This window comes from Mchenga conophoros, linkage group LG18, assembly GCF_057382185.1.
Source record: "Mchenga conophoros isolate Kocher_MC1m ecotype Shallow Benthic linkage group LG18, M_conophoros_male_GT1.1, whole genome shotgun sequence".
NCBI lineage: Eukaryota > Metazoa > Chordata > Actinopteri > Cichliformes > Cichlidae > Mchenga > Mchenga conophoros.
Window position 1 is genome coordinate 25,500,466 of NC_140543.1, and position 26,140 is coordinate 25,526,605.

General features: G+C 40.9%; 3 protein-coding genes across 4 annotated transcripts in view; 1 reads left to right on the top strand and 2 right to left on the bottom strand.

The window, feature by feature from the left end:
- Positions 1-1,006: 1,006 nt before the first annotated feature.
- Positions 1,007-2,948, bottom strand: tsen15 (TSEN15 tRNA splicing endonuclease subunit). 2 transcript variants are annotated; one of them, XM_085254053.1, is made up of 4 exons: positions 2,782-2,948; positions 2,617-2,692; positions 2,317-2,452; positions 1,007-2,220 (listed from the first exon to the last, which is right to left on the bottom strand). In XM_085254053.1, exons 1-4 carry the CDS (start codon positions 2,842-2,844, stop codon positions 2,049-2,051), a joined length of 447 nt encoding a protein of 148 aa, XP_085110179.1. In that variant the 5' UTR covers positions 2,845-2,948; the 3' UTR covers positions 1,007-2,048. The 2 variants fall into 2 exon arrangements, with proteins under 2 accessions (XP_085110179.1, XP_085110178.1); XM_085254052.1 differs by having other exon boundaries at positions 2,617-2,698; positions 2,782-2,946.
- A 5,745-nt stretch (positions 2,949-8,693) lies between these two features.
- Positions 8,694-15,755, bottom strand: LOC146553915 (Krueppel-like factor 9). Its single transcript, XM_085255112.1, has 2 exons — positions 14,786-15,755; positions 8,694-13,002 (listed from the first exon to the last, which is right to left on the bottom strand). The coding sequence occupies exons 1-2, from the start codon at positions 15,270-15,272 to the stop codon at positions 12,758-12,760; spliced, it is 732 nt and encodes a 243-aa protein (XP_085111238.1). The 5' UTR covers positions 15,273-15,755; the 3' UTR covers positions 8,694-12,757.
- A 2,487-nt stretch (positions 15,756-18,242) lies between these two features.
- The window catches only part of apoltp (apolipoprotein lipid transfer particle homolog), a 42,621-nt gene continuing 34,723 nt past the window's right edge, over positions 18,243-26,140 (top strand). Inside the window, exons 1-14 of the mRNA XM_085253944.1 lie at positions 18,243-18,325; positions 18,485-18,535; positions 18,670-18,836; positions 18,937-19,007; positions 19,237-19,402; positions 19,513-19,650; positions 19,926-20,100; positions 20,551-20,693; positions 22,275-22,378; positions 24,024-24,189; positions 24,286-24,471; positions 24,583-24,735; positions 24,970-25,114; positions 25,811-25,969. Coding sequence (XP_085110070.1) covers positions 18,271-18,325; positions 18,485-18,535; positions 18,670-18,836; positions 18,937-19,007; positions 19,237-19,402; positions 19,513-19,650; positions 19,926-20,100; positions 20,551-20,693; positions 22,275-22,378; positions 24,024-24,189; positions 24,286-24,471; positions 24,583-24,735; positions 24,970-25,114; positions 25,811-25,969 — 1,879 coding nt within the window. The 5' untranslated portion in view covers positions 18,243-18,270. The remainder of the gene's footprint in view (positions 18,326-18,484; positions 18,536-18,669; positions 18,837-18,936; positions 19,008-19,236; positions 19,403-19,512; positions 19,651-19,925; positions 20,101-20,550; positions 20,694-22,274; positions 22,379-24,023; positions 24,190-24,285; positions 24,472-24,582; positions 24,736-24,969; positions 25,115-25,810; positions 25,970-26,140) is intronic.

Genomic DNA, 26,140 nt, shown 5'->3' on the forward strand with positions numbered 1-26,140 from the left:
CTTTGGTGGAGTTCATGGTCGACACATCAGTGGATGTAAGGTGCTCCTGTAGCTACAAAATAAGCCCAAATCATCACCCCTCCACCACCGTGCTTGACAGTTTGTAGGCGGTCTCTGTGCTGGTATGCCGTTTGGTTTTCAACGTGTGGAAAAATATCTCCACTTTGGCTTCATCTGTTCAGAGGACGTTGTTGCCCAAGTCTTGTGTTTGTTCAGATGGAGCTGGGCTGGCATGTTCTGTCAAAGTGAGCAGGTCTTCTGCCAACTTTTCCAAACAAGCTGTACTTGGTCAGTCTGTTTCTAACTTTACTGTCATGAAGTTTAACATGTTACACGCTGAGGCTGATGTAGAGTCTGAGATTGCACGGTCTGAGTTTACTGAGATGTCCACTGCTTAGATCGAATCATTATGCATCTTTCTCACAGGAGGAGGATGGACATCAAAGTGTTTGTAACTCTTCCCAGATTGATGAGCAGCAATAATTACTTATTTAATATCACTGTCGACATCTTTCATTCTTTGCGCTGACAAGATCGTCAGTGCTCTCTGGTGGACACAATATTTAATGGCCTCAATTTCAAAATCATTGCAAGCACAACTTGTGCTTGTTTTTTAATTAATGGCAAACACACTACATATACACCAATACAGGCATTTCTGCACTGCACTCCAAAATTAATAAAGGAATTTTTTTGTTACTTATAAAGTCTACAAACTGAAGCAGGAAACAATTTGCCACTTTTATCGACAAGCTGAGTTAGTTGCTAACTCAGCAGCCATTTTTGTTACTAACATTAACAAAAGCTCTGCATTTAGTAACACCTGTTTACTTACCATTTCCAGCCAAAATGCCTGCTGTGGAAAAATACCTTTAACATTCATAAAATCCCTCAAATCACACTTCAGCGTTGGCACCAAGTTTTTAAAGAATAAAACAGAATGTTTACCTTAGGTCCTTTAAAAAAAATAAATTAAAAAAATTAAGAAAGAATACATTTGAAACTATTAGTCTTTCTCACACCTGATGTTTATTTCAAAATAAGGCACAATTGTTTTAAAAAATAAATAAAACAATCACTGACATTTATAGTAGGTCTTAATAATTGTGTTTAAGGGATTATTGTCAAAAACCAATGTGCTGACATGGATTACAAACCATAGGCGTAAATTTCAAGGGGACACGTGCACCTCCCCAAAATATTAGACTTGAGACACTATGACCTTGTGTCTCCTTTTTGTGTTGTTTTTTTACACAAACAGAGACATTTCCCTCATGAACAGATGCAGAAAAGTTACAGAATGAACCAGAAAGTAATGAAATGAAGTGTCCGATCTAACCAACTGGACAGCTTTGGAAAATTCAAGGAGTGCATAGATTATGAACTTTTAGCTGTATTTTCATAAGTGTTACAGCTTTTCCATTCACACATCAAAGTAATTAACTTTCAGATAAACAATTAAACGACAAATAAGTTTGTTTTCCTACTATCTACTATAGAAATGTCTGTTTTTGTTTTACAACAAACAAATAAAGATCATTTTCCTTGAATTAACAAAAAATGGATATTTTATATTTGCAGGACAGTCTAGGTAATGAACTACCTTTTCAGGAACTACTTTTCCTGTAATTTATCACATATACTCACTGGCAAAGCTGTAAGCTTTGTGGATGCTGACTCATCCGGGCCCATTGAAAGGTTTCTTTGGAGGCATGGAAACGAGATATGGCATCCCTGATTTCATTGTGAAAGCTTCTAGTCAACTCTGTAGTGTGCATACACCGCAGCAAACAAACCAAACCACTCCATATATTGTAACAGGAGCTCAACTGTCATTAAAAAAGGAATGTTACTTCTAATCTCTGCACCCTTTTCTTAAGGTTAATTTTATCTCTTTTCGCCTTAACCTCTCAACATGCATCTGAGGTGAACTTCACGATGCCAGAGGTTGCCACAAGGTCATCCTAACAATCACATACTCCCCCTGAAGGGGTCCTGTGGGGCTCTTTTCCATCTTTGAGCGATTCATCACATTCTCAGTCAGCTGCTCAGCGCTGCTGCCGCCTCTTCCGGTGCTGCCGGCGTCCCATATCTTGAAAAGGTCCTACAGGAGGGTCTGGTGTCACCAGGCCATCCGTCATCCTCTGGTAGACCAGCGTGGAGTCAGCTGCTACTGCACACAGCAGCACAGGAAAGCCCCTGTCCAGGACGTGTCGTATGCTGCATAGCAGAGAAGGAAGAAGCCGTAAGATTCAGAGGTTTGGCAGGGTAACCTGTGAGGGTAAAAGTGTGGGAGCTTGACCAGTGTCTTAACACCTTTTGTGAGTCACAGACTGGTGAGCGGGCAGGGGGAGGATCGTCAGAGTGGGCGCTCCTTCCTTCTCCCTTGCTTCCAGCAAAACCACCTGCAGCTCAGAACTCTTCACGCAGGACACCTCCTTCCAGCGCCGCACTGCAGAGAGCAAGAAGCTCAGTGTGAGTGTGAGCCTAAGTTATGACATCAGGTTTTTCTTCCTGTAAGAAAGGAATTAGAGCTGGGAGATGTAAGGAGTCCAGGATACGCTACACAGGGAATCTCAAACTGACTCCCGTGTTTCAGAACCCTGCCAAACTCACCCTCAGTAAGATCCATGTATACAAGAAAAGCTGCATGCACCTGAGCGCTGTCCTCAATCTGCAGGTCCTTCATCTGCTGGTACTGACACACACACACACAGATTACTCACAGTACGTTCCTGGCAGACTCCCTGCCTGCACACACAGAGCTGCTCTCACACTCACCGCGGGATGCTGCAGGATCCAGTTCGGAGGAGGACGTTTCTCTCCGCCTGACGCTCCCGACATGTTCGTTACTAAACAAAGCTGCAAGCGATCACCGGCTCAGTTACCACTACATGACGCCATGCTGTTGTAACGGCACGCTCTCACCCAGTGCGACTGTTAAAATCGTCCGTGCGGAAACGTTTTTGTTGTCCGTGCAAAACACGTACGCAGACAGGAGACCGCTCTCCTTTCTATGGGGCGCCGTTTGTAAAGTGAAACATGCTGAAATTAACGGCAACATTTTTCCACATTTAGCTCAAAACAAGTCATTTTTTACAACATTTAGTAAACCGGAGGTTTTCGGGAAGCTTTTATTTTGGTATTTCCGTTGATCCGTACAATAAATTTGCATATTAGCCTAAACATTTAGATTTAACATTTAACATTTAGATTTAAATATAATATTTAGATTTAACATTTAGATTTAATATTTAACATTTGATGAAAAGTTACAAATATTTTACTAAATGTTGTAAAAAATTACTCGAAAAAACATGTTTTTGTAAGGTTTTGAGCTAAATGTGGAAAAAATGTTGCCGTTAATTTCAGCATGTTTCACTTTACAAACGCGCCCCATACCTTTCGGGGTCTGTATTCAAGTCGGTCATTTCTATTCATCATGCTAGTCCTAAAATTAACTTATAGGTAAATACTGGGCAAAAGTTTTGAGCCACACATCCTTTCTTTGTATTTTGCTTCCGAGGAGACTGACATTTCTGTTATTTTGAAAGTGGTCCTAACAAGACTTCCCCAGACTCTCTGAAAAAATTAGCAGTTTTAATTTAATTTTATGTATGTATGCAAAATATAAAAAGATGAGTGGTGACTCGGGACTTTTGCTCAGTACTCACTAGTTCCTGCATCGTTATAATTACTTTACGTATTACTGACATCTAATAAACTGACTTCCACCAACCGATCTTATAGAAAGAAAGAATAAAAACTGCACTTACAGCTGCCAGATGACTTTATTCATTTTAGCGAGACATTATCTCATCGAAAAATAATAAACAGTAACATTAATGGTGATATTAAATCTGCAGACTCGCAAAGCCTGGTGATCTTTAGATGTATGAGTGCCACTGCCACAAACACTATTAGAGACATTATTGTTAAATGACCTGGAGCCTCTTATCCACACACTGACAGAGACATTACGATAATTCTGCTTAATGTGGTTGATTCCGTAACCAGAGTCTTTATTCAGTCTTTGATCACTTTTTCATTGAATCATATTTTGTCATTTTTGGTTTCGCAATCAGAGCCCATGCATCGCTCCCGTGTCACTTGCTCTCTCTTCACCCTTTCCTCTTATACACAATAAATTCTCCTGAAACCAAGAACCTGTGCTTAAAAATAGATTTACTGTATTCCGGTGTTTAATGTCAGTTGTGTGTCCAGTTCACAGTTTACAGTTCTACGAATACTCCACCTTAAAAACAAAAATCCAACAACATTTATTGACATCATTTAAGGCTGGGGAAACTGGAAAGCCACTTATTCGCCTGAAATCTGAAACCAGTCTTAGACCAAAGGGAGAGGATGTCATCCATAGCATTAATGCTACACTGACAGCTGCGAATGGCAAGTGTGACATTTGAAAATCTCATAAATGTGAGCACACATTTTATCCGTAATAGTAAAAATGCCCACAAGATTTCTGGATTTCTGATAAAACTGGTACCAGTTGGAAGTTTTTTTGACAGTTTGAAACTGGGTGCTGATGAGTTAAGTTCCAGAGGAGCACAGCAGACAGACCTGGCTAAGAGAGCTCAATCACTGGCTGGAAGGTGAAGCTTGAGAAGTTCTCGTGCATATTGTCATACTGGAAAGTCCGGCCTTCTGGTAGGTAGTGAAGAGCATATGAATCTGAGAAATGCAGATTCATAGTATAAGGCTCTTTTGGGATAATTCTGTTCTGATCATTTGTGCGCTGGAAAAGCCATTAAAATATGTTTTTAAAAATGTATTTGCTTGCTCACATTTTTCACAGTCCTCCTCTCAGCTGCAGGCTGTGGCTATAGACATTCAGACGGTGACTGTGACTATAGCTGAGGTCGTCTGCTTTCTCTGACACTGCAACATCTGGAAGCACGTGCAGACTTAAACTGTGCACTGAGGACTTTCATTGTTAAAAACAGCTTCCCTATAGTCAACAGGGATGGACTTAAAATGATGATGGCTGCTGTCGCCCTCTAGGTGGTGCAGCAAGAACTGCAATAGGTGCCCCCCACCGCCCCCGCGAGCTTCTGAGGAAGTAGGATTTCGACATGTGGCTCATCATGAGTCCCAAATCCACCTCCTCTGTGATATGAACTCTGAGGATGTTTACGTGTGCCATGTTGAACTCACTGCCTGGGCTGCGGCCCCATTTAACTCTACTCATTTCCTTTCCTGTGTGGTGTGTGTGCTTTTTCTTCTGAGATGGAACGCTGTCTAGTCCCAGCTTCAGATATCAATAAAAATAATATTTGTGTACAAACCTTCCTGGAGTGTCGGTGTGAATTCTTTTTTACAAGGGGACGAAAAAAGAAAACGTTTAAGAGCCATAATTATATAAACAGACCAGCTGATCCAGAGGACTTCCTAGTAATCCTGGCTTCCACACCTCAAGACTGGCAAATCATAGTGTATGAGTTTTTCCAAAATAAAGTTTGCTTAGGAACAATATATTGTGTGTAGCCATGATTAAACATCCAGCCAAGTTTAAGTGATAAATGCCTGGAAGTGCTCCTCAGAGTTAACATGCAGGAACATATGGCAATGCAGAAGGGTGGCTGTCAAGAAGTCATTCTTAAGGAAGGAAAACAGGGAAAAAAGGCCGAAATATGCCAAATTGCACAATAACTGGTCTGGAAATCAGTGGGAACAGGTGCGATGGAGAGATTACTCTAAATTTACAAGTTTTGGTTGAAATCATTGTCATTGTGTATGGAGGAGGCCAGGAGAGAGCTGCAACAGTGGGTGTCTACAGCCATCTGTAAAACACGGTGGAGGCTCTGTCATGGTTTAGAGCTGCATTTAGTAGTGTTGGAGATCCTGTTAATATTGATGGAATTATGAATGCAGAAAACTTTTTAAGGTTGACGGTGACAGAAACTGAGAGACTATATATAACCTACATTCAACCTTTGTTAGAGCTATAACGGAAAATGAAACAACGGGACCTCTTTTTTTTTTAAACTATCTTTACAATAATGTACTTCACAAACTGCTTTGAGACTTACTTTGAACGCACCAAACTCTGTGTGTTCAGGTGTGACGTGTCCTCTGCTGCAAAAGTGCTGAGAGCATTGTACATAATGGAGTCAGTAACATGGCCCAACCTATATTTGTGTGGGGCTCTAATTATGGGATACTGATAATATATAGCATCATAGTTTCCTTTTGTGTTATGTAAAGATCTACTTATAGGGAGAGAAGTATCTTTATTAAAACATGAATTCCAAGTCTATTATTTTCTGTTTTATTTAATCTGGTGTGATAACTGTAGTAATGACAGTCAGTTTGTTTTATTAGATAAAGGCAAGAAACATAGCTGTTATAGATGCTGTGTTATAGAAGTCTATTATAATTATATTATAAATATAAAATCAGCAGTTAAAGGAAGCAGATGTTTTTGCGTGGCGGCGACACTATGAAAATGCATTATTGGAGTGAACTATGCCAATTCAAGAGAAAAAGCTCTCTTGGAGACAAGAAGGAGTCCTTGATCATATACTACAACTCCTCTCCTCACAGTAACACCACATTTAATACCACGTTCAAATGCCATGTTAGCTAGAGCACTGAGTCACGGGAGGTACACTGCTTTGCTTAAAGCCACCTGAACTGTGACCTTTAATTGAGGTTTCTGCTCACTGAAATAGTTGACATTTCATAAAGTATGACATGCTCTTTGAAAACCTTCAGGGAAATACTACAGTCATATACTGCTATTAACCTATGATTAGCATGCCTATTAGCATATTAAGCTATGTTTTTAAGTGTAGTTGAAAGTAGCTTTAGCATCATAGTTTTTGAGAAGTTATTGCTACATTTGAGTTGTGTTGTAGTTCATTTATAGCATAAAGATAAATGTTTAACAAATCTGCTGATTAACCTGGAAAAAAACATATTCTGTAACAACAAATGTGCTTGAGTTTGTATACAATACATGGACTGTATGTAGGTACGCGTATGTAGATGGAGTTATGATATATTCAAAGTGAGCATCAGAATGGGGAGGATGGTTGCTGGTGCTGGACGGTCTGAGTATTTCACAAACTGCTAATCTACTGGGATTTCCCCCCACACACAACCGTCTCTATGGTTTACAGAGAAGAAGAAAATATCCAGTGAGCTGCAGTTTGCTGATGCTAGAGGTCGGAATAGAATGGCTTTAAGCTGATAAGAAGGTAACAGTAACTCAAACAAGCACTTATTAAAGTCTGTGAGAGACCATCTCTGAAAGCACAGCACGTTGAACCTTGAAGCAGATGGGCCACAGCAGCAGAAGACCACAGCAGTTGTCACTCCTGTCAGCCGAGAACAAAATGAGGCTGCAAATTACACAGGCTCACCAAAATTGGATAAAAATTAGAAAAATATTCTGTTGTATGTTGAGTGTCAATTTGTGCTGTGACATTTGGATGGTAGCTTTTGGCATAAGAAACACAAAAGCATGGATGCATCACATCTTGTATCAACAACTCAGGCTGGTGATATTTTCTTGGCATACTTTGGGGTACAAACTGAGCCTTGTATGAACACCAAAGCCTACTTGCCAAAATCCATTCCTTTATGGCCACAGTCTTTCCATCTTCTGCCGGAACACAATGTCATAAATACTCTCAAACTTGTTTCTTGAACAATCTTGAGTTGAGTTCACTGCACTCAAATATCCTCCACAGTTAACAGATCTCAATCCATTAGAGCACCTTTGGGATGTGGTGAACCAGGAGATTTTCATCACGGATATGCAGCCAACAAATCTGCAGCTCAGTTCTATTCAATTCAATTCATATAGCACTAAATCACAGCAGAGGTCATTTCAAGGTGCATTACATTGTAAGGTAAAGATCCTACAATAATACAGAGAAAACCCCAACAATCAAGCGACCATCTCTGGACGAGCACTTGGCAACAGTGGGAAGGAAAAACTCTCTTAACAGAAAGAAACTGCCAGCAGAACCAAGCTGGGAGAGGGGCAGGCATCTGTCCCAAACAGCTTGGGATGAGGGGAGGAAGACTATAATCTACAGGGAAGGTTTCCAACACCTTGTTGAATCCATGCTACAAATAATTAAGGGCGAATGAATGAAAAGGAGATTTGCAAAGTGCACCTATTAAAGTGGGTAGTGAGCCTGTTTATCCCTAAAGGGAGGGTTGCTCATAATATCATTTTAGTGTGAAAGGCATTAACTTAGTTAGTTGGATACTAGTTAAAATATAATATTTTAAATCTTTTTAGGCGAGTTAATAATACCCTAAATGGTCCGCAGAACAAAGCACATTAGGACCATAATTCATGTAACATATTTACTATCAACAACGAATAATTAGGAAGCTGATTTAGATCTCAAATAATGGCAAACTACTGGTCATACAGAATAAGCGCTATATAATACAGCCAATGGGCTACTAATAATTCACACTAACTAATCCACCAGTGTGTGAATGTGAGTGAATGAATAGTGGAATTGTAAAGCGCTTTGAGGGTCTCGAAAAGCGCTATATAAATGCAATCCATTATTATTATTATTAATACTAATAATATGCAATAGCTAACAGTTATCACTTGTAGCATACAATACAGTATTGCCAAGTTATTTATATAATTTACACCGTCTTCATTAGACAGATGAAAAAAAAATGCACAAATAAAAGATGAACTTAATTTTTATTTCTTAAAAATAGCACAGGTCAAGCAAACATTGGAAACATTTAATATTAGTACTGTTCCATATCACAAAATGAGTTATGAAAAGAATAATTAAACCACACAAACCATATAAGTTTTTCGATATGTAATAAATTAATCAGCATAACATAAGAAACAAAACCATGCTTTGTACTTCTGTGTCGCACAGGAAATATTGAAACTCCAATGCCGAAAATTTAAGACACCTGAGAATATAAATATCAAAACAGCTTGCTGCAGCAATTATTTAGTTCCACGGTTCCTCCACATCTAAAGCTTTGATAAGAGGACTTTTTAAAAAATTACATTAATGTAAAAATTAGCATCAATTAAAAAAAAAAAAAAAAAGAACATCCATTTCTGTACAATGTGCATATCTGAGATAGTGTGGTGACAAGAAAAAAAGAAAATGCCTTTTTGCCCCCAGCTCTTGGTGAGGCGGCGCAGCAAAAATTAAATCCGAAATGGACTCAACTCCAAGCCACATTCAGTGATGTGAGCAAACAGATTTTGGATTGAACATATTCAATCATCATTCTCAGTGAAATGACAGTCTGCAAATATTTTTACTTTGTATTTAATTGCCCCCTTTTTCAACTTCTGCTCCAGCGAGTAGTGAAGTTTAACCCTTTGTAGATCTGAGCTTTAATGACTATGGAGATTAAACTGCTACTGTCTATTCACAACAACAGGTCACTGAGGAAAAGAAGAAGCAGCTACACAGGTAGTAAAGGTGTTGCATATTGAGTCAGTAAGGACGAGGGTACGTAACAGGCCATCTGGCTGATAAAAACAACTCTTTTCTTAAAAATCCAAGGCTCGATGGTTTTATAGGAATTTCTGAAAGACTGGTTGGATGGATTTTACACAGACACTGCAGAAAAAAAAACAACTGTTTTGACTGTGAGGTATGTTCTTCTTGTGACAATATAGCTTGAGAGTCTATATCAGACGCGTTTGCTCTTCTGATAAACAGTCCACTCGTTCAAGGTCACTGCCAGCAGCAACCGAAAACTTTCAAAAGCTCGGCATTCACTTCAAAGAAAACAGCTCCAATTAAAATGAAATCGACGGGAAAACGAAGACGGCGTGACACGAATCAGTGAGACAATCGCGCCGATCTTAATGTGGAGGAAAGCGAAACAGATCTGGGGAAGCCAATCCCATCTAGACACATTACACAACAAAAGAGATGGCCTGGATGACTGAGAAAACACAAAAATAAGGAAAGGAAAAGGCAGGGTTTTTTTTGTTTTGTTTTTTTAAAAACCACTGGTTATCAACACAAAGTTCCACAGTGCCCACTTGGAGTAACAGTAACAGTGCAAGCCATTACACTATCCAGCAAAATATACCTGTGAGAAAAAAGTGCTTATTGCATAATGAGTTTCTGTTATGCGCCTGCAAGAGGGCACACATACCTATACAATGATCCAACTGTAAACATGGTGCAAAGTAGTTATGACATAGTTTAAGGCTTTCAAAGTTTCCTGAAGAAGTGTTCACTGAGTTAAAGGAATATGTCCATAAGCGGGACAAACAGTGGAAATATTAAAAAAAGAAATAACACATGCACACACACACTCTCTATTCAGACCTGGACACTACAAGTGGGTCATAAGTACATAAAATACATTACAGGTTTGACTGATTTGGTAAATGGTGGATCTAATATTTTGGATGGGTTCATTCCTGAAATCGAAACTGATCATTTCATATAGATTTAGGTGCCAGCGTCCCTAAATCTACCGAACAGGTTCCGATCAAATCCACATTTGTGTATCACTATTCAAATCAAACACAAGTGGAACTTTTATCATCAGGGATGCACTGATATACAAGCAAAAACTGTGACTGGCCGATGACCGATAGAAGACTGAATCTACCGATAGTTATCTGTTGTGTCAAATTAACTGGGATCTACTTTGTTTCCAGGGCATAAAAGAGTTCATAAACAACAACAAAAACTAAACACAAGAGTAGAAAAAATACTGGGCTTGGATATCGGGGAAATTTTGTGTTTTTCCGACATTGGAACCGACCTGGAATTTCACAATCAGTGCATCCCCAAGTATTATTAATGGCTGCTTCAGTGACACGACTGCACAGCCCACATTTATAATGTGTAGATGAGGGGAGAAAAAAACGTTCCACTGATCTAATCTTCTCAGAATTTGTTTTTGGTTTCCACATAATCAGTTACAGTAAGATTTTGCCCCACCCCTCTCCCGATGCTACTCATAAGACTCTGATTTATCTGCTGTTAAAAGAAATAACTGGCACGTGTCTATATTTTGTCATCTTTCTCCCTCGATGAGGAAGTGAATGCTTTTACTTTGAAGGCAGCAGGCTTAAAAACAAAACGAAAAAAAAAATAAATTAAAAAAAATCAACTTGCATACAAAACATTTCTCATTTCTGTCAATACAAAAAAAAAAAAAAAAAAAAAAAAAAGGTAAATCTAAAATAAACCGCACACACCAACACTCACAGGCAATGCCATTCTATCAAGCATACGTACTGTATGTTACCCCTAATATAAGGACTACAATTCATCACGTGTATTATTCTGCTAGTAGCATTACCATTTTTTTTCTACATTAAAAGCTTAAAGCTTATATACATTTGCATCAGGTTTAGACATAATACTGCTGTGTATTATGTGTCAGCATTTCATTGATGATAACTGGTGGAGCCTTAATGATGGCGTGCAAACAACTCTTCTACATTGAAATTCGATCCACTTTCAGGCTAAAATGAGTATTTGATCTACACTTGAATTGGATATATGTGAAAAAATATTGACTTCAACGGAGATGGTTACTGAAGCCGTATTAAAAAAACATGAAGGAATGTGTCACCGCTAGAACTTAATATCAGCAAAGCTACAAACAAACAAAGATTTTTAACAAGCGTCTATCCATCGCCTCACTATCTAACATCCCAATATTGTGCTACTCATGGTAAATAAAGGTTACTAACAAGGTAGAAATGAACCACAAGAAAACCAGAGGATTATTTGGCTGATGATGATGATGAATGTGCAGATTTGTACAGACAATAATATAAAGAAATCCCTGCAATCTGTGAAAGTGTTTCAGTTTGAGACGATGAGGTTACCTTCAGGGTTGGGTTTGATTTTAATCGACTGAAATCTGCTTCGCGATTCTCGTTCTTATCGAATCCTGAGATCAAAATTTTACGAAAGGCAGAAAAAAGAATTCCTGTGATAAACGTATGCTGCCATCAGGTGGATATCCACAACGAGGTATTCTTGATTTGATTTTTTGGTTTAAACGAAATACAATATTTGTGCTAGCTGTGTGTGTTTCACTTCTATGGCAGTTAAAACCTACTGATTTTTATTTCAGCAGGCTATGTTGCAAAACACCGTTTAGTACTTTTCCAAGGCATGCTGGGACTTTTGCAACTTTTATGTGATATACCTGGCATTAAATTCTTGGGATCTCATCCACAAAACTCTTTTGTGGTCTAATATCACTGCTACTGATGCAGGACAGTAAAAACTACATTCTCAGATCATCCTGCAGTAAGTCTACCTTCATGCCTCTAACTTTCCTTAACTGCAGTGATTACATTTCACTCTATCATTATTGGGTTTTCTGAGGCTTAGCCTAGTCTGCCATACTGTAAACATCACACACACACGCTCATGTAACTGCCGATGCAAATGGAAGCACAGTAGGTCCAAAGTCTTGCTTTCAGGAAACGACAAGTGGAACCAAAAGCCGCATTTCTTAACGAGTCCCCGGTTCTCTTAGGTTCGTAACAATTTTCAAACCCAACCCTGGTTGTTGTTGAGTGGGTGGACAGTGTTCATGTGACTCAACTGTGTGGACACAGAGACGCATCCAGCTCTGCGTGTGTATGTTTGTGTGTACGTGCACATTTGTTTTTAGTGCAACACAGCAATGCTAAGTCCTAACTAGTGGATCTGATTGTAGTCGGTTCACTTGAAACTAACGTTGACCGTCTTGTGCTCCCGTCAGTGCACAGCAAACCCACGCCACCCTAATTGTGCACGTCCGGATCAGAAGCTGAGGACGCGCCCCTGTTGCGCCCCAACATGGATGGCTTGAAGTCGGGATGACGGCGGGCGTGCTTGATCAGGTGGTCGCTGCGCATGAAGCGCTTGTTGCACAGCGGGCACTGGAAGCGTTTTTCCCCTGTGTGGGTGCGAGTGTGGCGGGCGAGCTCATCGGAGCGGGCAAACTTCTTCACACAGTTAGGCCAGACGCACGGAAAGGGCCTCTCACCTGGACACGAAGGCAACAGAGAGCAGAGAGAAATCAGTCACCAGGTTTGCAGAGAAAGCACACAAGACGGTGTTTCATGACTAAACAGACAAACACACGGGAACAGAAATGCTACTCCCTTCTCTCTGACGAGAATCGGTTTTACAATAAACAACTGCATACATAAAAGGAAACAAAAATGCACTATTTTCACTGATCTTTGATCTATGATTGGTTAAGGTGCAAATTTCTGCAACTAACAGCCTAACTATGAAATAAAACGTCAGAAAAAGTGAACAGTTCCTGCTGCCAAAAATGCCCCACGGCCTCGGGTCATTAAACCTCCACATTATTCAATAATGTATAAAAAACAAATGTTTACATGTGAAAAGGTAAAACCATGAAGTATGGATTGAAAATGTCAAAGTAAAAGCTGACAAAATTTAAACTCATGGACTGGATTAATTCACTTTCGTGTCATTTCAGTTCGCACGTGTGCTTTATTTTGCCTCTAATACATCACATCAAACTGATTCTTCATATCTTTTGTGTAGTCCTCAGATATAAGTCGCTGTTGAAGCCCACATTATTCTGTGCTTTCAAATGAACTAGGAAGGGAAAAACAGGTTTTGTATGCTTACAGTTTGTGTTATTGCACAATGAAGGAATCTGTTAATCTGATTACTTAAATCAGATCGATTTAAACACAGTGACACAAATGTAACACCTGCATTACCACTTTTCACGTATATTTAGATACGTGAAAAAAAGATATAGGATCTAGATGGCTAAGATTAGCCTTCCTGGGCTACTACTAGGCTTAATCTCCGGCAGGCAACACGAGTCAAACCCAGGATAAGCGAGTGGGATGCTCGGTGCCATTTGCAAGATCACAAAGCCTGGCCACGTTGTTGCTGCAGAACTCTGTGGGCGTTCCCACAACACCGTCTTTGAGCCGTTTCCTGCCCTTAATCCATTTGCGCCTGCTCAGTGACACTGGACACGCCAAATCCAATGATTTGCGAGAAAAATCACACTTAAAGTCACTAATAAAGTTACGCTATCGTTCTGACGGATGAACTATTCACAACCAATCTGCCTTTATTACATAATTAAAACACATGGGTGAGGTGTATGGTGACGTGTAATTACGTATTCACTCAGAAAACACCCCAAATGCGTTGAAAAACCTATATATGGCAAAGGGGTGGCGCATCCAGAACTGGATATCAATACATTTGATCAATAATTTACACATCGCGGAGGATTGATTTCAACTTGTCAGCATACGTGAGGGTGAGAGTGTGATGCCCAGAGAAAAACTACACAGCGCCAAGCACTTGCTGAGGCCTTTTACGTTGTCCCACTATCATTTTCAGCGCTTTCAACTTTAAGGTTTCGTCTTACGTTCATTTCATATGCAAATCCAGCCGAGAGGAAGACTTTCGTCACAGGTTTTAACGTCCAGCCCAGTTCTTTTGTTGGTTTACTTCTTTGTCAGACTCCGAGGGGAGCGTTTCCCCCTTTGTTTGGCTAAATTACTTTAACAAGTTCTAAAAAGAAAAAAAAAATCATAAAGAAGCAGCCAGCAGGCACGCTTACAGTAGTTAGTGAAAGGCACAGCACTCCCACCCCTCATATAGGTCTGATTAAACGATAAAACCGTCTGCTTACATGGCACCGAGGAAAGCAGAAGTTGGGGGTACAAAGTTGAGCTATGCCAAGGGTCTAGCTAAGGCTGTGTAAATACATGACATGTGAACTGCTGACATGACCGATGTGTTGTGGTCGTTCCCCTCCATACCTGTGTGCGTCCGGATGTGTGCCTTCAGGTGGGAAGATTTCCCATAAACTCTGTCGCATCCGTTAAAAGTGCACCGGTGTCGCTTCACCCCTCCTCCTGCTCCCCCGGCCCGCTGCTGGTGCTGCTGTCCGGGGACCGGGGTGGCGGTGGGGGTCATGGTAGGGGTGGTCGGGTCGGACAACGTGGTGTAACCGCTCTCCCCACCACACGAGGAGTTGCTGTTCTCCGAATAGGCCGACATGGGGCGGAACTTGCCATGTAGGTCGGTGAGGATACCGGCCACCGCCACCACGTTAGCTCCCTCCAGCCTCAGCGTGTCCCGCACTTCCCTGTCCTCACTCGACCCTTCGGGCTCCCCGGGGAGCAGGCCCACCGAGGCAGGCTGGTTGGCGGGGGCGACCGGGGTGGGTCTGTGTAGAACAGGACCGCTAGATATCGATACCAGACACTCGGCAGCGAAATAATCAGACGACGCAATCAGCGACATCGTTATCTACTTTGCTTTGCTGTATTTAGCTAAAAAAACAAACAAGAGTTAAAAAACAATCGACCAGGAGGGGCTAACGGTAACGTTCGTCTGATCCCGACCTCGTTTTCATCAAACTGGACGAACAAACCGCTTCCAGCAGAGCCTTGTTACCGCCATACAGCGTCTCAGCAGCTTGAGAATCACTGGATAAAACAAAGAAACGGCACGTTTACATGCAATAACACACTAAGACCGTGTTAATTCTCCCGGTCCAACATGCGTGCCCCTCACTGTCTGACGGTTCATTGTGTCTGAGCCTCCCAGAAGCCGGTCAAACCTACGCCCCCTGGTCCCGGACTGACGATGCGTTCGGGCTCATCGGTGAACGCCTTTTGGTGGCGTACACTGGTACAAATGTCTACAAAGCTCTGGATAATTCTCTGATTTTGTTGTTACAGATACCCACATCCGTGTCATTTAACAGATATGGCAAACTCACCCATGTACTGAAGATAAAAACTGACATAATTTGAAGATATCATCGTGTAGGTACACCTGTGAACGTGTCATTTTTTTAAACGCTAAATCATACTTATGGCTATAAAGGTAACAAGCTAAATAGTTGTGCAAAGTCATGCCTGAAATTTGCGGCAAAAGGCGGTTAATGTCTATATTTTTTTACAGGAAGTTGTAAAATACGATTTTTCAGAGTCTTGAATGCCGCGCGGACCAGAATCTCGCAGTGACTGACGTCGCAGCACGGGCGTGGACCGCGGGGTTGGGTGCATCGTGGAAAGTAGGTGGCACTGGAAGCCTGCCTGTTAAACGATGGGGGAAGGAGATGGGGATGAAAGGCGTGTTGTATAATTTAGTTTGAGCTCAGTCTGAGAATAAGGAACGTGGCCGAGTGGTGGGGGTGAAAATAATTCTGTAAAAACGCCATCATAGCTGCCAGAGCCTCTACTTCCCCACCTGCTTGTTATCCATACCACACAAACACTAGATGTCCCTATTTTCATGCGTTAACTACTCTCAGCTGTGTTTCTTTGTCTTCTGAAAAGTTTGTAGATCAGCTTTTCAGTTCACTAACAAGTGTTTAGTGTATAAGTATAAGGAAATTATTCTTCTGAAAGTTCTTTTGCCTAGGTTAGCACTCCTGTCTGATATATATGTGTCAGAAATGTGTGTGGCTAAAGGGGGGCATGGGATGGCACCACTCCCATCTAAAGTTTGATTACTCCTCCCACTAGTAGCTACGCGAGCTGTGCAAAAGTCTTCCGCCACCCCTCATTTCTTTTTATTTTGCTTCAAGTGAGCCAGACTTTCTTCTCTTGAGCAGTAGTTCTCCAGGATGCCTGAAGGTCATTCAGAGTTATTCTTTGGACAGTGGCTGCTTTTCACTCATGTTCAGTCCAGTCCTTGTACCTTTCCATTTTTAGAGGAATGTTTTTTGTTTGTTTAAAGCTACTTAACACTGACCTATGAATCATCCAAGCACGGAAAAGGCAACGAACACAAGGGATGAACCCGTGTTCTGTGTACACATAACAGGCAACTTAGCAAAGAACCAGTTTTAAATTGTATCTTTTGACACTTTGTTAGTAGCAGCCTATCACAAAAACATAATTTGTTACCATTCCATTAGTTAGATCTATAAAAAATGCCAAAGATAACAGAAAATAGTATTTTTGCACTAACAAGGTGATTCCCAAAGAGCTATTAGCTAAAAGCTTGCCCTATCTCAGGATGCATAGTGTGTTCAGGCCTAAAAACCTACAGTAGATGAACAATATCTGAAAGCATGTCCTTCAAAAATAGCAAAGTCCAGCAAAGGCCTGATGCAGGAAATGAGAGATGCAACTACTCCTTCAGTTGATCCATCTACTGTTCATTGAAGCTTCATCAGAAATGGTCTCACTGGAAGGGTGGCTGTCAAGAAGCCATTCTGAAGGACTGGAAACAAGGAAAAAATGCTGAGATATGCCAGATCACAAAATAACTAGACTGAAAATCAGTGACAACGTGTCTGATGGAGTGTTGAATCCAAATTTGAAAATGTCAGTTCGAATTATCATCAATATGTACAGAGGAGGTCAGGCGAGAGTTACAACAGTGAGTGTCTATAGTCATCTGCAAAACATGGTGGAGGCTGTGTCATGGTTTTGAGTTGCATTTCGGTCAGTGATGCTGAGATGTGGAGATCTTGCTAAACTTGATGGACTTATAGAATGGAATTAACACAGGAAAGTACCATCAGGTATACAATCTGGAATCTGTTTGAGCACGACAATGATCCCAAAAACACTGCCAATGCAGTAAAGCATACCTGGGTAGAAAAACACACAATGGCGCACTATCAGTCATGAATTGGCCTCCGCAGAGCCCGGACCTCAACATTATTGAAGCAATGTGGGATCACATTAACAGAGAACAGAACAAAAAGCAGCCAACATCCAAAGAAGAGGCCTGGAGGACTATTCCTTAAGATTACTTAAAGAAATTACAGGAAAGCTGTGTTGAAAAATAAAGATGGTCACACCAAATATTGACTTTCAGGCTTGTTAGAGGCTTTCAAAAAATGCCATACAGAGCTTTGAACCACACCCTACCAATTTTAAGTGGTTTGGTATTTATATTTCTTACTTAGTTACCTGTGTGCCGCCCCATTTTAAAAATCCTGCAAACACCCCAGTCTCCAACTCAGTATCCGTGCAGCTGCCAGCTTTGCAAAGAAATTCTCTCTTTACGTGGTTCATGTCTTATGTTTGTCCAAGTCAACAAGGGTGTAAGAAAACTTGATGTTTTGTGAGGCCCGGTGTTCTGTCAAGTGATTGGCTCAGTGAATGTTTGTAGCTTCAGTCTTGGAAGGTATTTCCTGATTGGTTGCTGTGAGCAGTATGGGTCACAGAGGAAGCCCATGTACAAGCCTGGTCATTCAGTGGCTGTGAACAGTGCTTGGTTTTCATCTCACTCATATGTGGAGGATCGGAGGCAGCCAGACCTGTAGTGGGTTGCTATGGCAGTATTGTTGTTACTCTTCAATGGTGTACTTATTTTTCTCCTGCTACATGGTAAGTTTTATGGTTTGCTTTGTTATATTAGTTCTTGAAGAGTGAATTCATTTTCCAGTCAAAACAGGGTTTGGCTGTAGTAGATGTTATGTATAGAAGTTTGACAAGGGCTGTAATGTTCTGTCGATATGCCTGAGATGTTTTTTTTTTCCTTTTCAGTAGGTGATTGCCTACAGGGGAAACCAAATCTCTGTGATTTAAGTTGTTCTGGTAAGATCTTTGTTACTTAGTCTAATGGATCTCAGATTTATGGATGCATGCACACTGACAAGGAGGGTTTTTTCCCTCAAAATTTCCTTTTCAATTTTTTAATTGTGTTTTATTTGCTAAATTATTTTCACTAGGATTTCCTACCTCTGAATTACTCTATCAGAAAGGGGTGAGATACACTTACAGGTATAGCACGACAATTACCAGCACCCTTCACGGCTCCACTGGTGGCAGGAATGGTCTGGCTTTGGACTGTCTGGTTGATATTGACGTGGTCTCCAAGTGTCACCTAATGATGCAGGTCAGCTTTAATAAAATAGTTTTTGCAAAAAACAACAATAAAAACGCATTATTAAATAACAAAAAATCTGATATTTAATGTGCATGTTTGATCTCTACAGATAAGGAATCCACAGATAAAACGGCTTTCCCCTCAAAAGGAGCACTCTGTGCAGCATTTAAAAAGTCTGAGGTAAAGCCAATGTATAGATTTAATACAGTTTTCACAGATGATGGCGAGTGAATGAGTGCAGAATTCCTTCTCTTCTGTTTCCTTTTGCATGTGTGTGTATGCCATTCTGTCCGCTCATTTTGGAATGCTGCAGATGTTTTTCCTGTGAATCTGATTCCCCGTTCAGATGCTCCACTTGTCTGTGTTCCCTGGTCTTGTGGGGGCCTCATCTGGTGTTTTTGTTTCCCAGGGAGTCACTGGAGAGAACACGCCTCAAGTTCTCCCTCCAGAGGGGGAAGGTCACGGCCCTCTGTCTGCAGGAGGGGGAGCAGGTGTGGGCTCTGAACATTAAAAGGGCTCTACTGAGCATGTTCCAGACGTCCCCCATGGCTTCCAAACTGACATTAGAAAATGAGGTGGGTTAGTGGAAACCGAATTTGTTTCCATTCATTTCCTAAATATGCATGTATATGAAGAAATTCTTCCCAGGCGTATTTAACTTTCGTTCACTCTTTCTTTTCCTCAGACGGATGTGTACGGCACCTGCATCAGCAGGTACGAGAGGCGAGGACTCATACTGCTGAAGACCAGGGATCTAAAACAGTGCCATCAGTCCAGGCTGGCAAACTTCTGGCCTCATTCAGTTGCTCTGAGTGAAGACACAGTAAGATTAGGGATCTTTCTCAACAGTGTTTGGAAATGTTGATATGTCATTAATTAGTGACTGACAAAGTTGGGAATAAACATGCACATGGTGGTATTTTATGGTGTAATTCCTGTAATTTGGAATGAATACTTCTAAGGAAAAGGCAGAAAAAGGAGTGATGGTGCTAGTCCTCTGCACAGCTGAATTAGAACATATATTAAAGTGTGCATTTGAGTCATATTCTAATGATAATGAGTTTGTTTCTTCTTTGTCTTTTTGTTCTTTTTTGCTAGTCAATGCATTTGGAGCTACAGTGTGCTCAGCGCCATGGCTCTGTAATGGAAGAGGTTAACTGTACTGAGGCTGTATCCATGATGACATGGTCCAGGACTACAGGGATGGTGAAAACCCAAACAGTGTCTAAGCTACTCTTGCTCAGAGCCCAGCCAGGAAGTCCTCTAGGAGCAGGTCAGAAGACTCTGCAGTCACCTTAATCGAATCTAATCCCACTCACCACCCTATGTCCCAAACATGTCACCTGTGTGAGTTAATGAGGGTTTGATAATGGCATTCATAGGAATGGGTCAGCACTGACTGCTATACCAAGCATCTCTCTGATTTCATGAAATCTTGGGGTTCCGTTACTCCACCCATGGCTGTTTGTTTACTGTTTTATAATACACTAACCCCATGTTTGCCTCAAAATGCTGTGAACTGTGGGTCTTTCCCTCACATGAAGTCTGCAGAAGCACAAAAAGTTTGGTAAACTGGGCTCAAAATGTCTGCTAAAGAACTCTCTTGCACTTGACAATTTAACAGCGTGAGCGCATCCATGGTCTTAGCCAGTGCGCATCTCTGTGGCATTGGCTCTTACCCTTTCAGAGACCTTGATTCGTGTTCTCCTCATTGTCCCTGCAGATTCCTTAGGCACTCGTGTGCCAGCTGACCTTCAGTTTGAGGATGAAGGAGCTGCAAGGCTGGGAAAAACTAGACCAGCAACACCACAGGAAGTTGGTCAGACTGTCAGGATGTTATGCAGCCTCACCTCAGACCCACAACTGGTAGGCCATAAATGCAGCAGGTCACAATCTTTTAATTATATCAATTATACTGCAGCCCTCTTCAGCAGTGACTGTGAATAGCTTACATTGACTGCACCATGTCAGATCATTGAAGGTGTGTTTGTATATGTAATTCATGGCTGGACATCCACTGAAGGTTTTGGTGCAATAGCTCAGAGAGTGATTACTATGAATATCCTTTCTAAAGGTTAGTCTTGCTCAGCCTGGCAACTTGTTTACATGGGAGGTTTATAAAGACTTTCCCCAGACCAGCGGTTGGCAACCTGCGGCTCCGGAGCCGCATGCGGCTCTTTAGTCCTTTAAGTGCGGCTCCGCATGGTTTGGGAAAATAAATTAGAAGTATTTAGCTGAAGTGCATTTTATTTATGTTAGTTTGGAATATTTGTGATATTGAAATATAAAAATAAAAATATATTCTATTCTATTCTATTTTTTCATCGCTCAAAATAAGCATCACACTCGCGGAAGCCGGTATACCCGCCGAAACGCCGTGCATTTATTGAGACTTTCCACTCCAGGTAGGTCAATTATGGATCTTCGGATCAACATTATGTCAGCAGCTATTCTCCACCGTGAACTATGTTAAAAACAAACACCGCTCACACCTCACAGATGGCAGTTTACAGTCCTGCGTAAAGATGAAGGTGACTTCATACAGCCCCGATTTGCAGACGCTGTGCACAGAGGTTCAGGAGCAGAAGTCCCACTGTAAACATACCACAGCAGACCCGACGATGTCTCCATGAACATGCTTTTCAGCGTCTCTTTATTGACCACTTTTAACACACGGTTTCTGTACGCATACAGCCCGACACATACCAACACAACAGCATAGATGGTACAGACGTTAAGGCGACAAGGCGTGATTGCGGGTACCGCTTAGGTGCGTCCGCCTCCCCTGCAGCGGCGCTGCAGACCACGCCCCGCCACACACATTAACCAGGTAAAATACATATTTAGGCAGAATTTTGCAAATATCTGTTTTTAATTTTTTAGCAGCATAGTGCTTTTTTTCCAATTATTTTTTAAAAGCCAGGTCAAGGCTCCAAAAGCCCAAAGGTGATGTAAGGGTGGCGGCTCACAACAGTTTTTGTTTGCTACATGGATCATTTTAGTTCAGCTGGGTGTCTTTCCTTTTGTTATATTTCTTTAAGAGTTCAAAATGTGTTAATTACATAAATAAAATGTAATTTTCTCTTTCGCACTTCATGGATTTCATAAGCAACAAACCATAGTTGTTCACACAAAGCATAAAGGTAAAAAACAATATATACAGTGTTATCTTGATTTTAGATGTCAAAAAGTATTTGCGGCTCCCAGTGTTTTCCTTTGCGTGGAAACCGGGTCCAAATGGCTCATTGGGTGTTAAAGGTTGCTGACCCCTGCCCCAGACTCATTAAAATGATAAACTTATAGTGTGAAGATCAAGTGATTGGTTCACAGTTCTATAAGGGTTCATTTTTCTACTTTAACACTTTTGAAAAGCTGATACTTGACATTCACTATATGTTAGCAGCAACTTTAGTCCATATTATATATGTTTGGTTTTTCTGCTCCAAGGTATCACAAGAGTTTATTCAACTGGTGTTCCAGCTGAAAGATCTGACTATCTCTCAGCTCAAGACACTTTGGCAAGAAGCTTCTTTCAAGTGCCGCAATGACTGGTCAGTATATCCCAGAAGTTTTATAAATGAGTATCTTTTGGTTGCTCCTTGAGTTCCCTGTCAATCTACCGCCAGTAAAAAATTCTGTAAACATATGAGTATACAGAATCTATAGGCCAGGAACAACACTTTTGATACTGAAAGCTTTATGGTTCCTCTTTTCAGTCCATTTGTGGACTGAGTTCTTTTGTTCTCAGAGACTAGATCAGCAGACCACTAGCCCATGGGAGTCCAGATTGTCTCCACCATGACTATTGCACGTGTCAGTTAATAAAACATATTTCCCTTAACTGCTAGTTGGAGTAAAGCTAAAATAACAGCCAACTTAATTAGACAATATTCTGTGACTGAAATGACCCAGCGGGCCCAAGGACAGGGTCACCTCCTTGTCTATTAAACATATCAAATCTGGCCTTATCACAGTGGATTAATGATTTATTACTCACAAGAGTAACAGAAAGCAATTAGCAAGGAATTGCCAGTAAGGTGCGGCAAGAACAGATAGTGTGCAGTGTGGTTTAGTGCATGACTTCATGGCAATATAATATTATTACAATACTTTACTCAAGATATAATAATTTTGCAATTTTTTGTCATTTTCTGATATGCTGAGTATTGTAATAACATATGTGTGATTTATCACCTTTTTATGCAAATTATGTCCTCAAAGGTCAACTGTGTCCATGTCTGTTTTATATCTAATGAGATCAAATTCAGTTTGTTTGTTTTTACTGCAAAATGAGATGGTTACTAAAACCTTTCATAATTGTTGCTATAAGACACAATCAGTCTAATATCAATCTGTGTACTTTAAGGTTAACGGCCTTCCTGTTCCACAGGAATATAACCAGAAAACAATCCCCTGGCACCCAGCTGTGCTCATTTACAGTCTCATTCAGACTCATGGCAACATGCTGACAATCTGTCTGCATTTAGAAATCAGACAACAATTACAATCACTCTCAGACAACCACTCTGAGAGTGATTGCAGTAACTCCAAGTCCGACTGCAACTATTTGCAGAAAGGTTGCCTCCTATCAGGCGACCTGTGCAATAGCTTTGTAATAAAAAGTGATTCTGAGTGTGCAACACCAACAAGCTCTGGGCAACCATTTACTCACCACCCCGGAATAGGGAACACATTGAGTAGGCAACCACCGATTTTAAATGCAATGAGGTTGCTGCCCTATTTTAATCAGGGCACTCAGGCATTAGCTTGCTCTGAATTAGGAGGTAGCTTTGTCAAGCTAAGTGTTCCCAGTGCTGGATGCTTTGTTTTTGTTTTTTTGGCTGAACAGTTTACTAACTAACATAATCTCAGGATGGCATTGCATGAAATAAGCCATCTTGTTCATAGAATTCTCTGAGTATTTCAAATTATTTGATAAAATATTGATCTTTAGTGTCCCTGTACTGATACAATATCACCACAAAAAATATCACAATACTATGCTGTATTGATTTTTTTTGTCACACTCCTAATTTGTGAAATGTGAAATTTGGAACTTTGTGAGGAAGAATAATAAAAATGATGACCTAAAATATTTTGGTGCCCAGTGAAATGTCCAGTTAGTTATAGCTTAACTTAAAATAATCAGGTATATATGAGCAGTTTGATACTGATGTTGATTAATTGTTTGGACAGGCAGCCGCTGTTGGATGCACTGCCGGCATGTGGATCTGAAAACTGCATCATATTACTGACTGACCTGATGAGGAACAAAGAGGTGGAAGAAGAGCAGGCTCTCTCTCTCCTTACCACAATAGCCCTCGTCCCTCATCCTTCGTCAAAGATCATCTCCTCCATCAATGTAGGAACCTTCTGATGACACTCATGATGACCTAAGTCTCTCATCAAAACTCACATGAAATAGGTTAGTTACCCAGATGTCTGCTCTTTGTGTTAGGCTTTAACAGAGCTCCCAGAGCTGCGGTCCAAGACTCTGTTGGCTGGATCATCTCTAGTCTATCAGTTGTGCCGGAGGTCTCAAAACTCCTGCACTGAGCTTTCTCAGGTACAGACCTTTATGCAGATCCTTGAGAAAACCCTTCAGGAGGGCTGTGAAGGAGAAGAACCCACTCAGGTGCAAGAGGTATAATGCAGTGACCTAGAACTTCATCTCACTCTCCATTTAATGCACAATGAATTGTGAGAGGATTTACATAAACAATGCCCAATTTGCATTTATTATGTTGCCCACCAGGTTCTTTATGCTTTAAAATCAGTGGGAAACACTGGTGTGTCTGCTTCTGCCTTCATTCCCCTGCTAAGCCGTTGCATGCTGAGCTCCTCAGCAGCCCTGCAGCTTAGGCTTGCTGCAATCCATGCCTTCAGACGCTTTCCCTGCTCAGCTGATGTGAGTTAATTCAGAGTTAATATTTAAGCCAGCAGTTGAATAAAATTGTGCTAAAAGATCATAAGAAACCACCCTTGGTGTTCTTTATGCTCACCATATTCTTAGACAAGCCTTCATGAGCTGTATGGTTAAGTGAGGCGATAATCAATTCCCTGTGAGCTGAGGTGGAGATGACAAGGTGAGGAGGTGAATAGGAGCCGAACGTCAGTACTGACAGAGATTTCCTTCCCTCAGAGGTCTGTGCTGTTGCAGCTGTACAGCTCTTCCCAGGAGGATACTGAGGTCAGAATCGCCGCATACCAGCAGCTCATGCGTTGCTCTGACCTGGATGTGTTTGAAGTGGTGAAGACGACCCTGAGGAGTGAGACTTCCAGTCAAGGTGGGGTTTGTGGAAGAGATGGCCGTAACAGCTTCTGCTATCAGAAATGTTTAATGGTGGAAAACAGGAAAATAATGAAGTGCTGGACAAACAGCAGAATATTTGGTGGTGACTAAATCTCAGAATATTTCTTAGATATTCTCTGAATATAAATATTAGATCATATTTATCAATTTCCATATATCACATTAATACTGTATTCTTGAAAAAAGCTGTTTCATGTGGGAACCAAAGAATGAAGTTTTCAGCAGTGTGCTCTACTCCCATCCCGAAGCAGTAAAGTCTGGGTCTGACCATTAAATGAAGATGCAGGTTAAAGAACTGTGAAGCATCTGTTTCTGAAACCAGAGACTCCGATGCACTTATCTTCCTGCTGAGCTGGACAAGTGGCGAGGGTCACAACTTCTCTTAGAGACAGTTTTCACAGTTCTGTGAAGAAACTGTTACATATAAAAAATAATTTTTTGAACATTCTGTCAAAAAACAAAACAAAGTCATTTAGATATAACCCCAAACTCTTGAGTGATGGCACAGATTGAATTCCTTTCTGTGTATCTTAGAGGCGCATGTTTGACTTATGTTTATTTGCTAGGATTTGTTAAGGAATGTAAGGGAATGCAATAATGTTTCAGACTTTTACTCGGCTTGTCTGTGACCTGGCATGTCTTGAGCTCTTCCCTTATTCTATTTCTCTAGTGGGCTCATTCGTGTGGAGTCACCTGACTAATGTCCTGAGGAGCGAGGACCCCGCAAAGCAAGCCCTCATTGAGTCGCTGCCCGACGACATTATCAGCAGAGATTTTGAAGCCGAGTTTTTAAAATATTCCTCCTATTCAGACTATACTGTCTCATCAGGTATTTCAATTTTAAAACTGTAACTCATTTTCATATATCTGCACGATACACTTCAGATTTGGAAGCAAATAAAATGAGGTGCTGAGCAGTGTCACTATACCAGGAGGGTGATAATGCATTTAAAGGTGCACAAATATATGTCTTCTTATATTACTTTATTTTCTTCTTTTG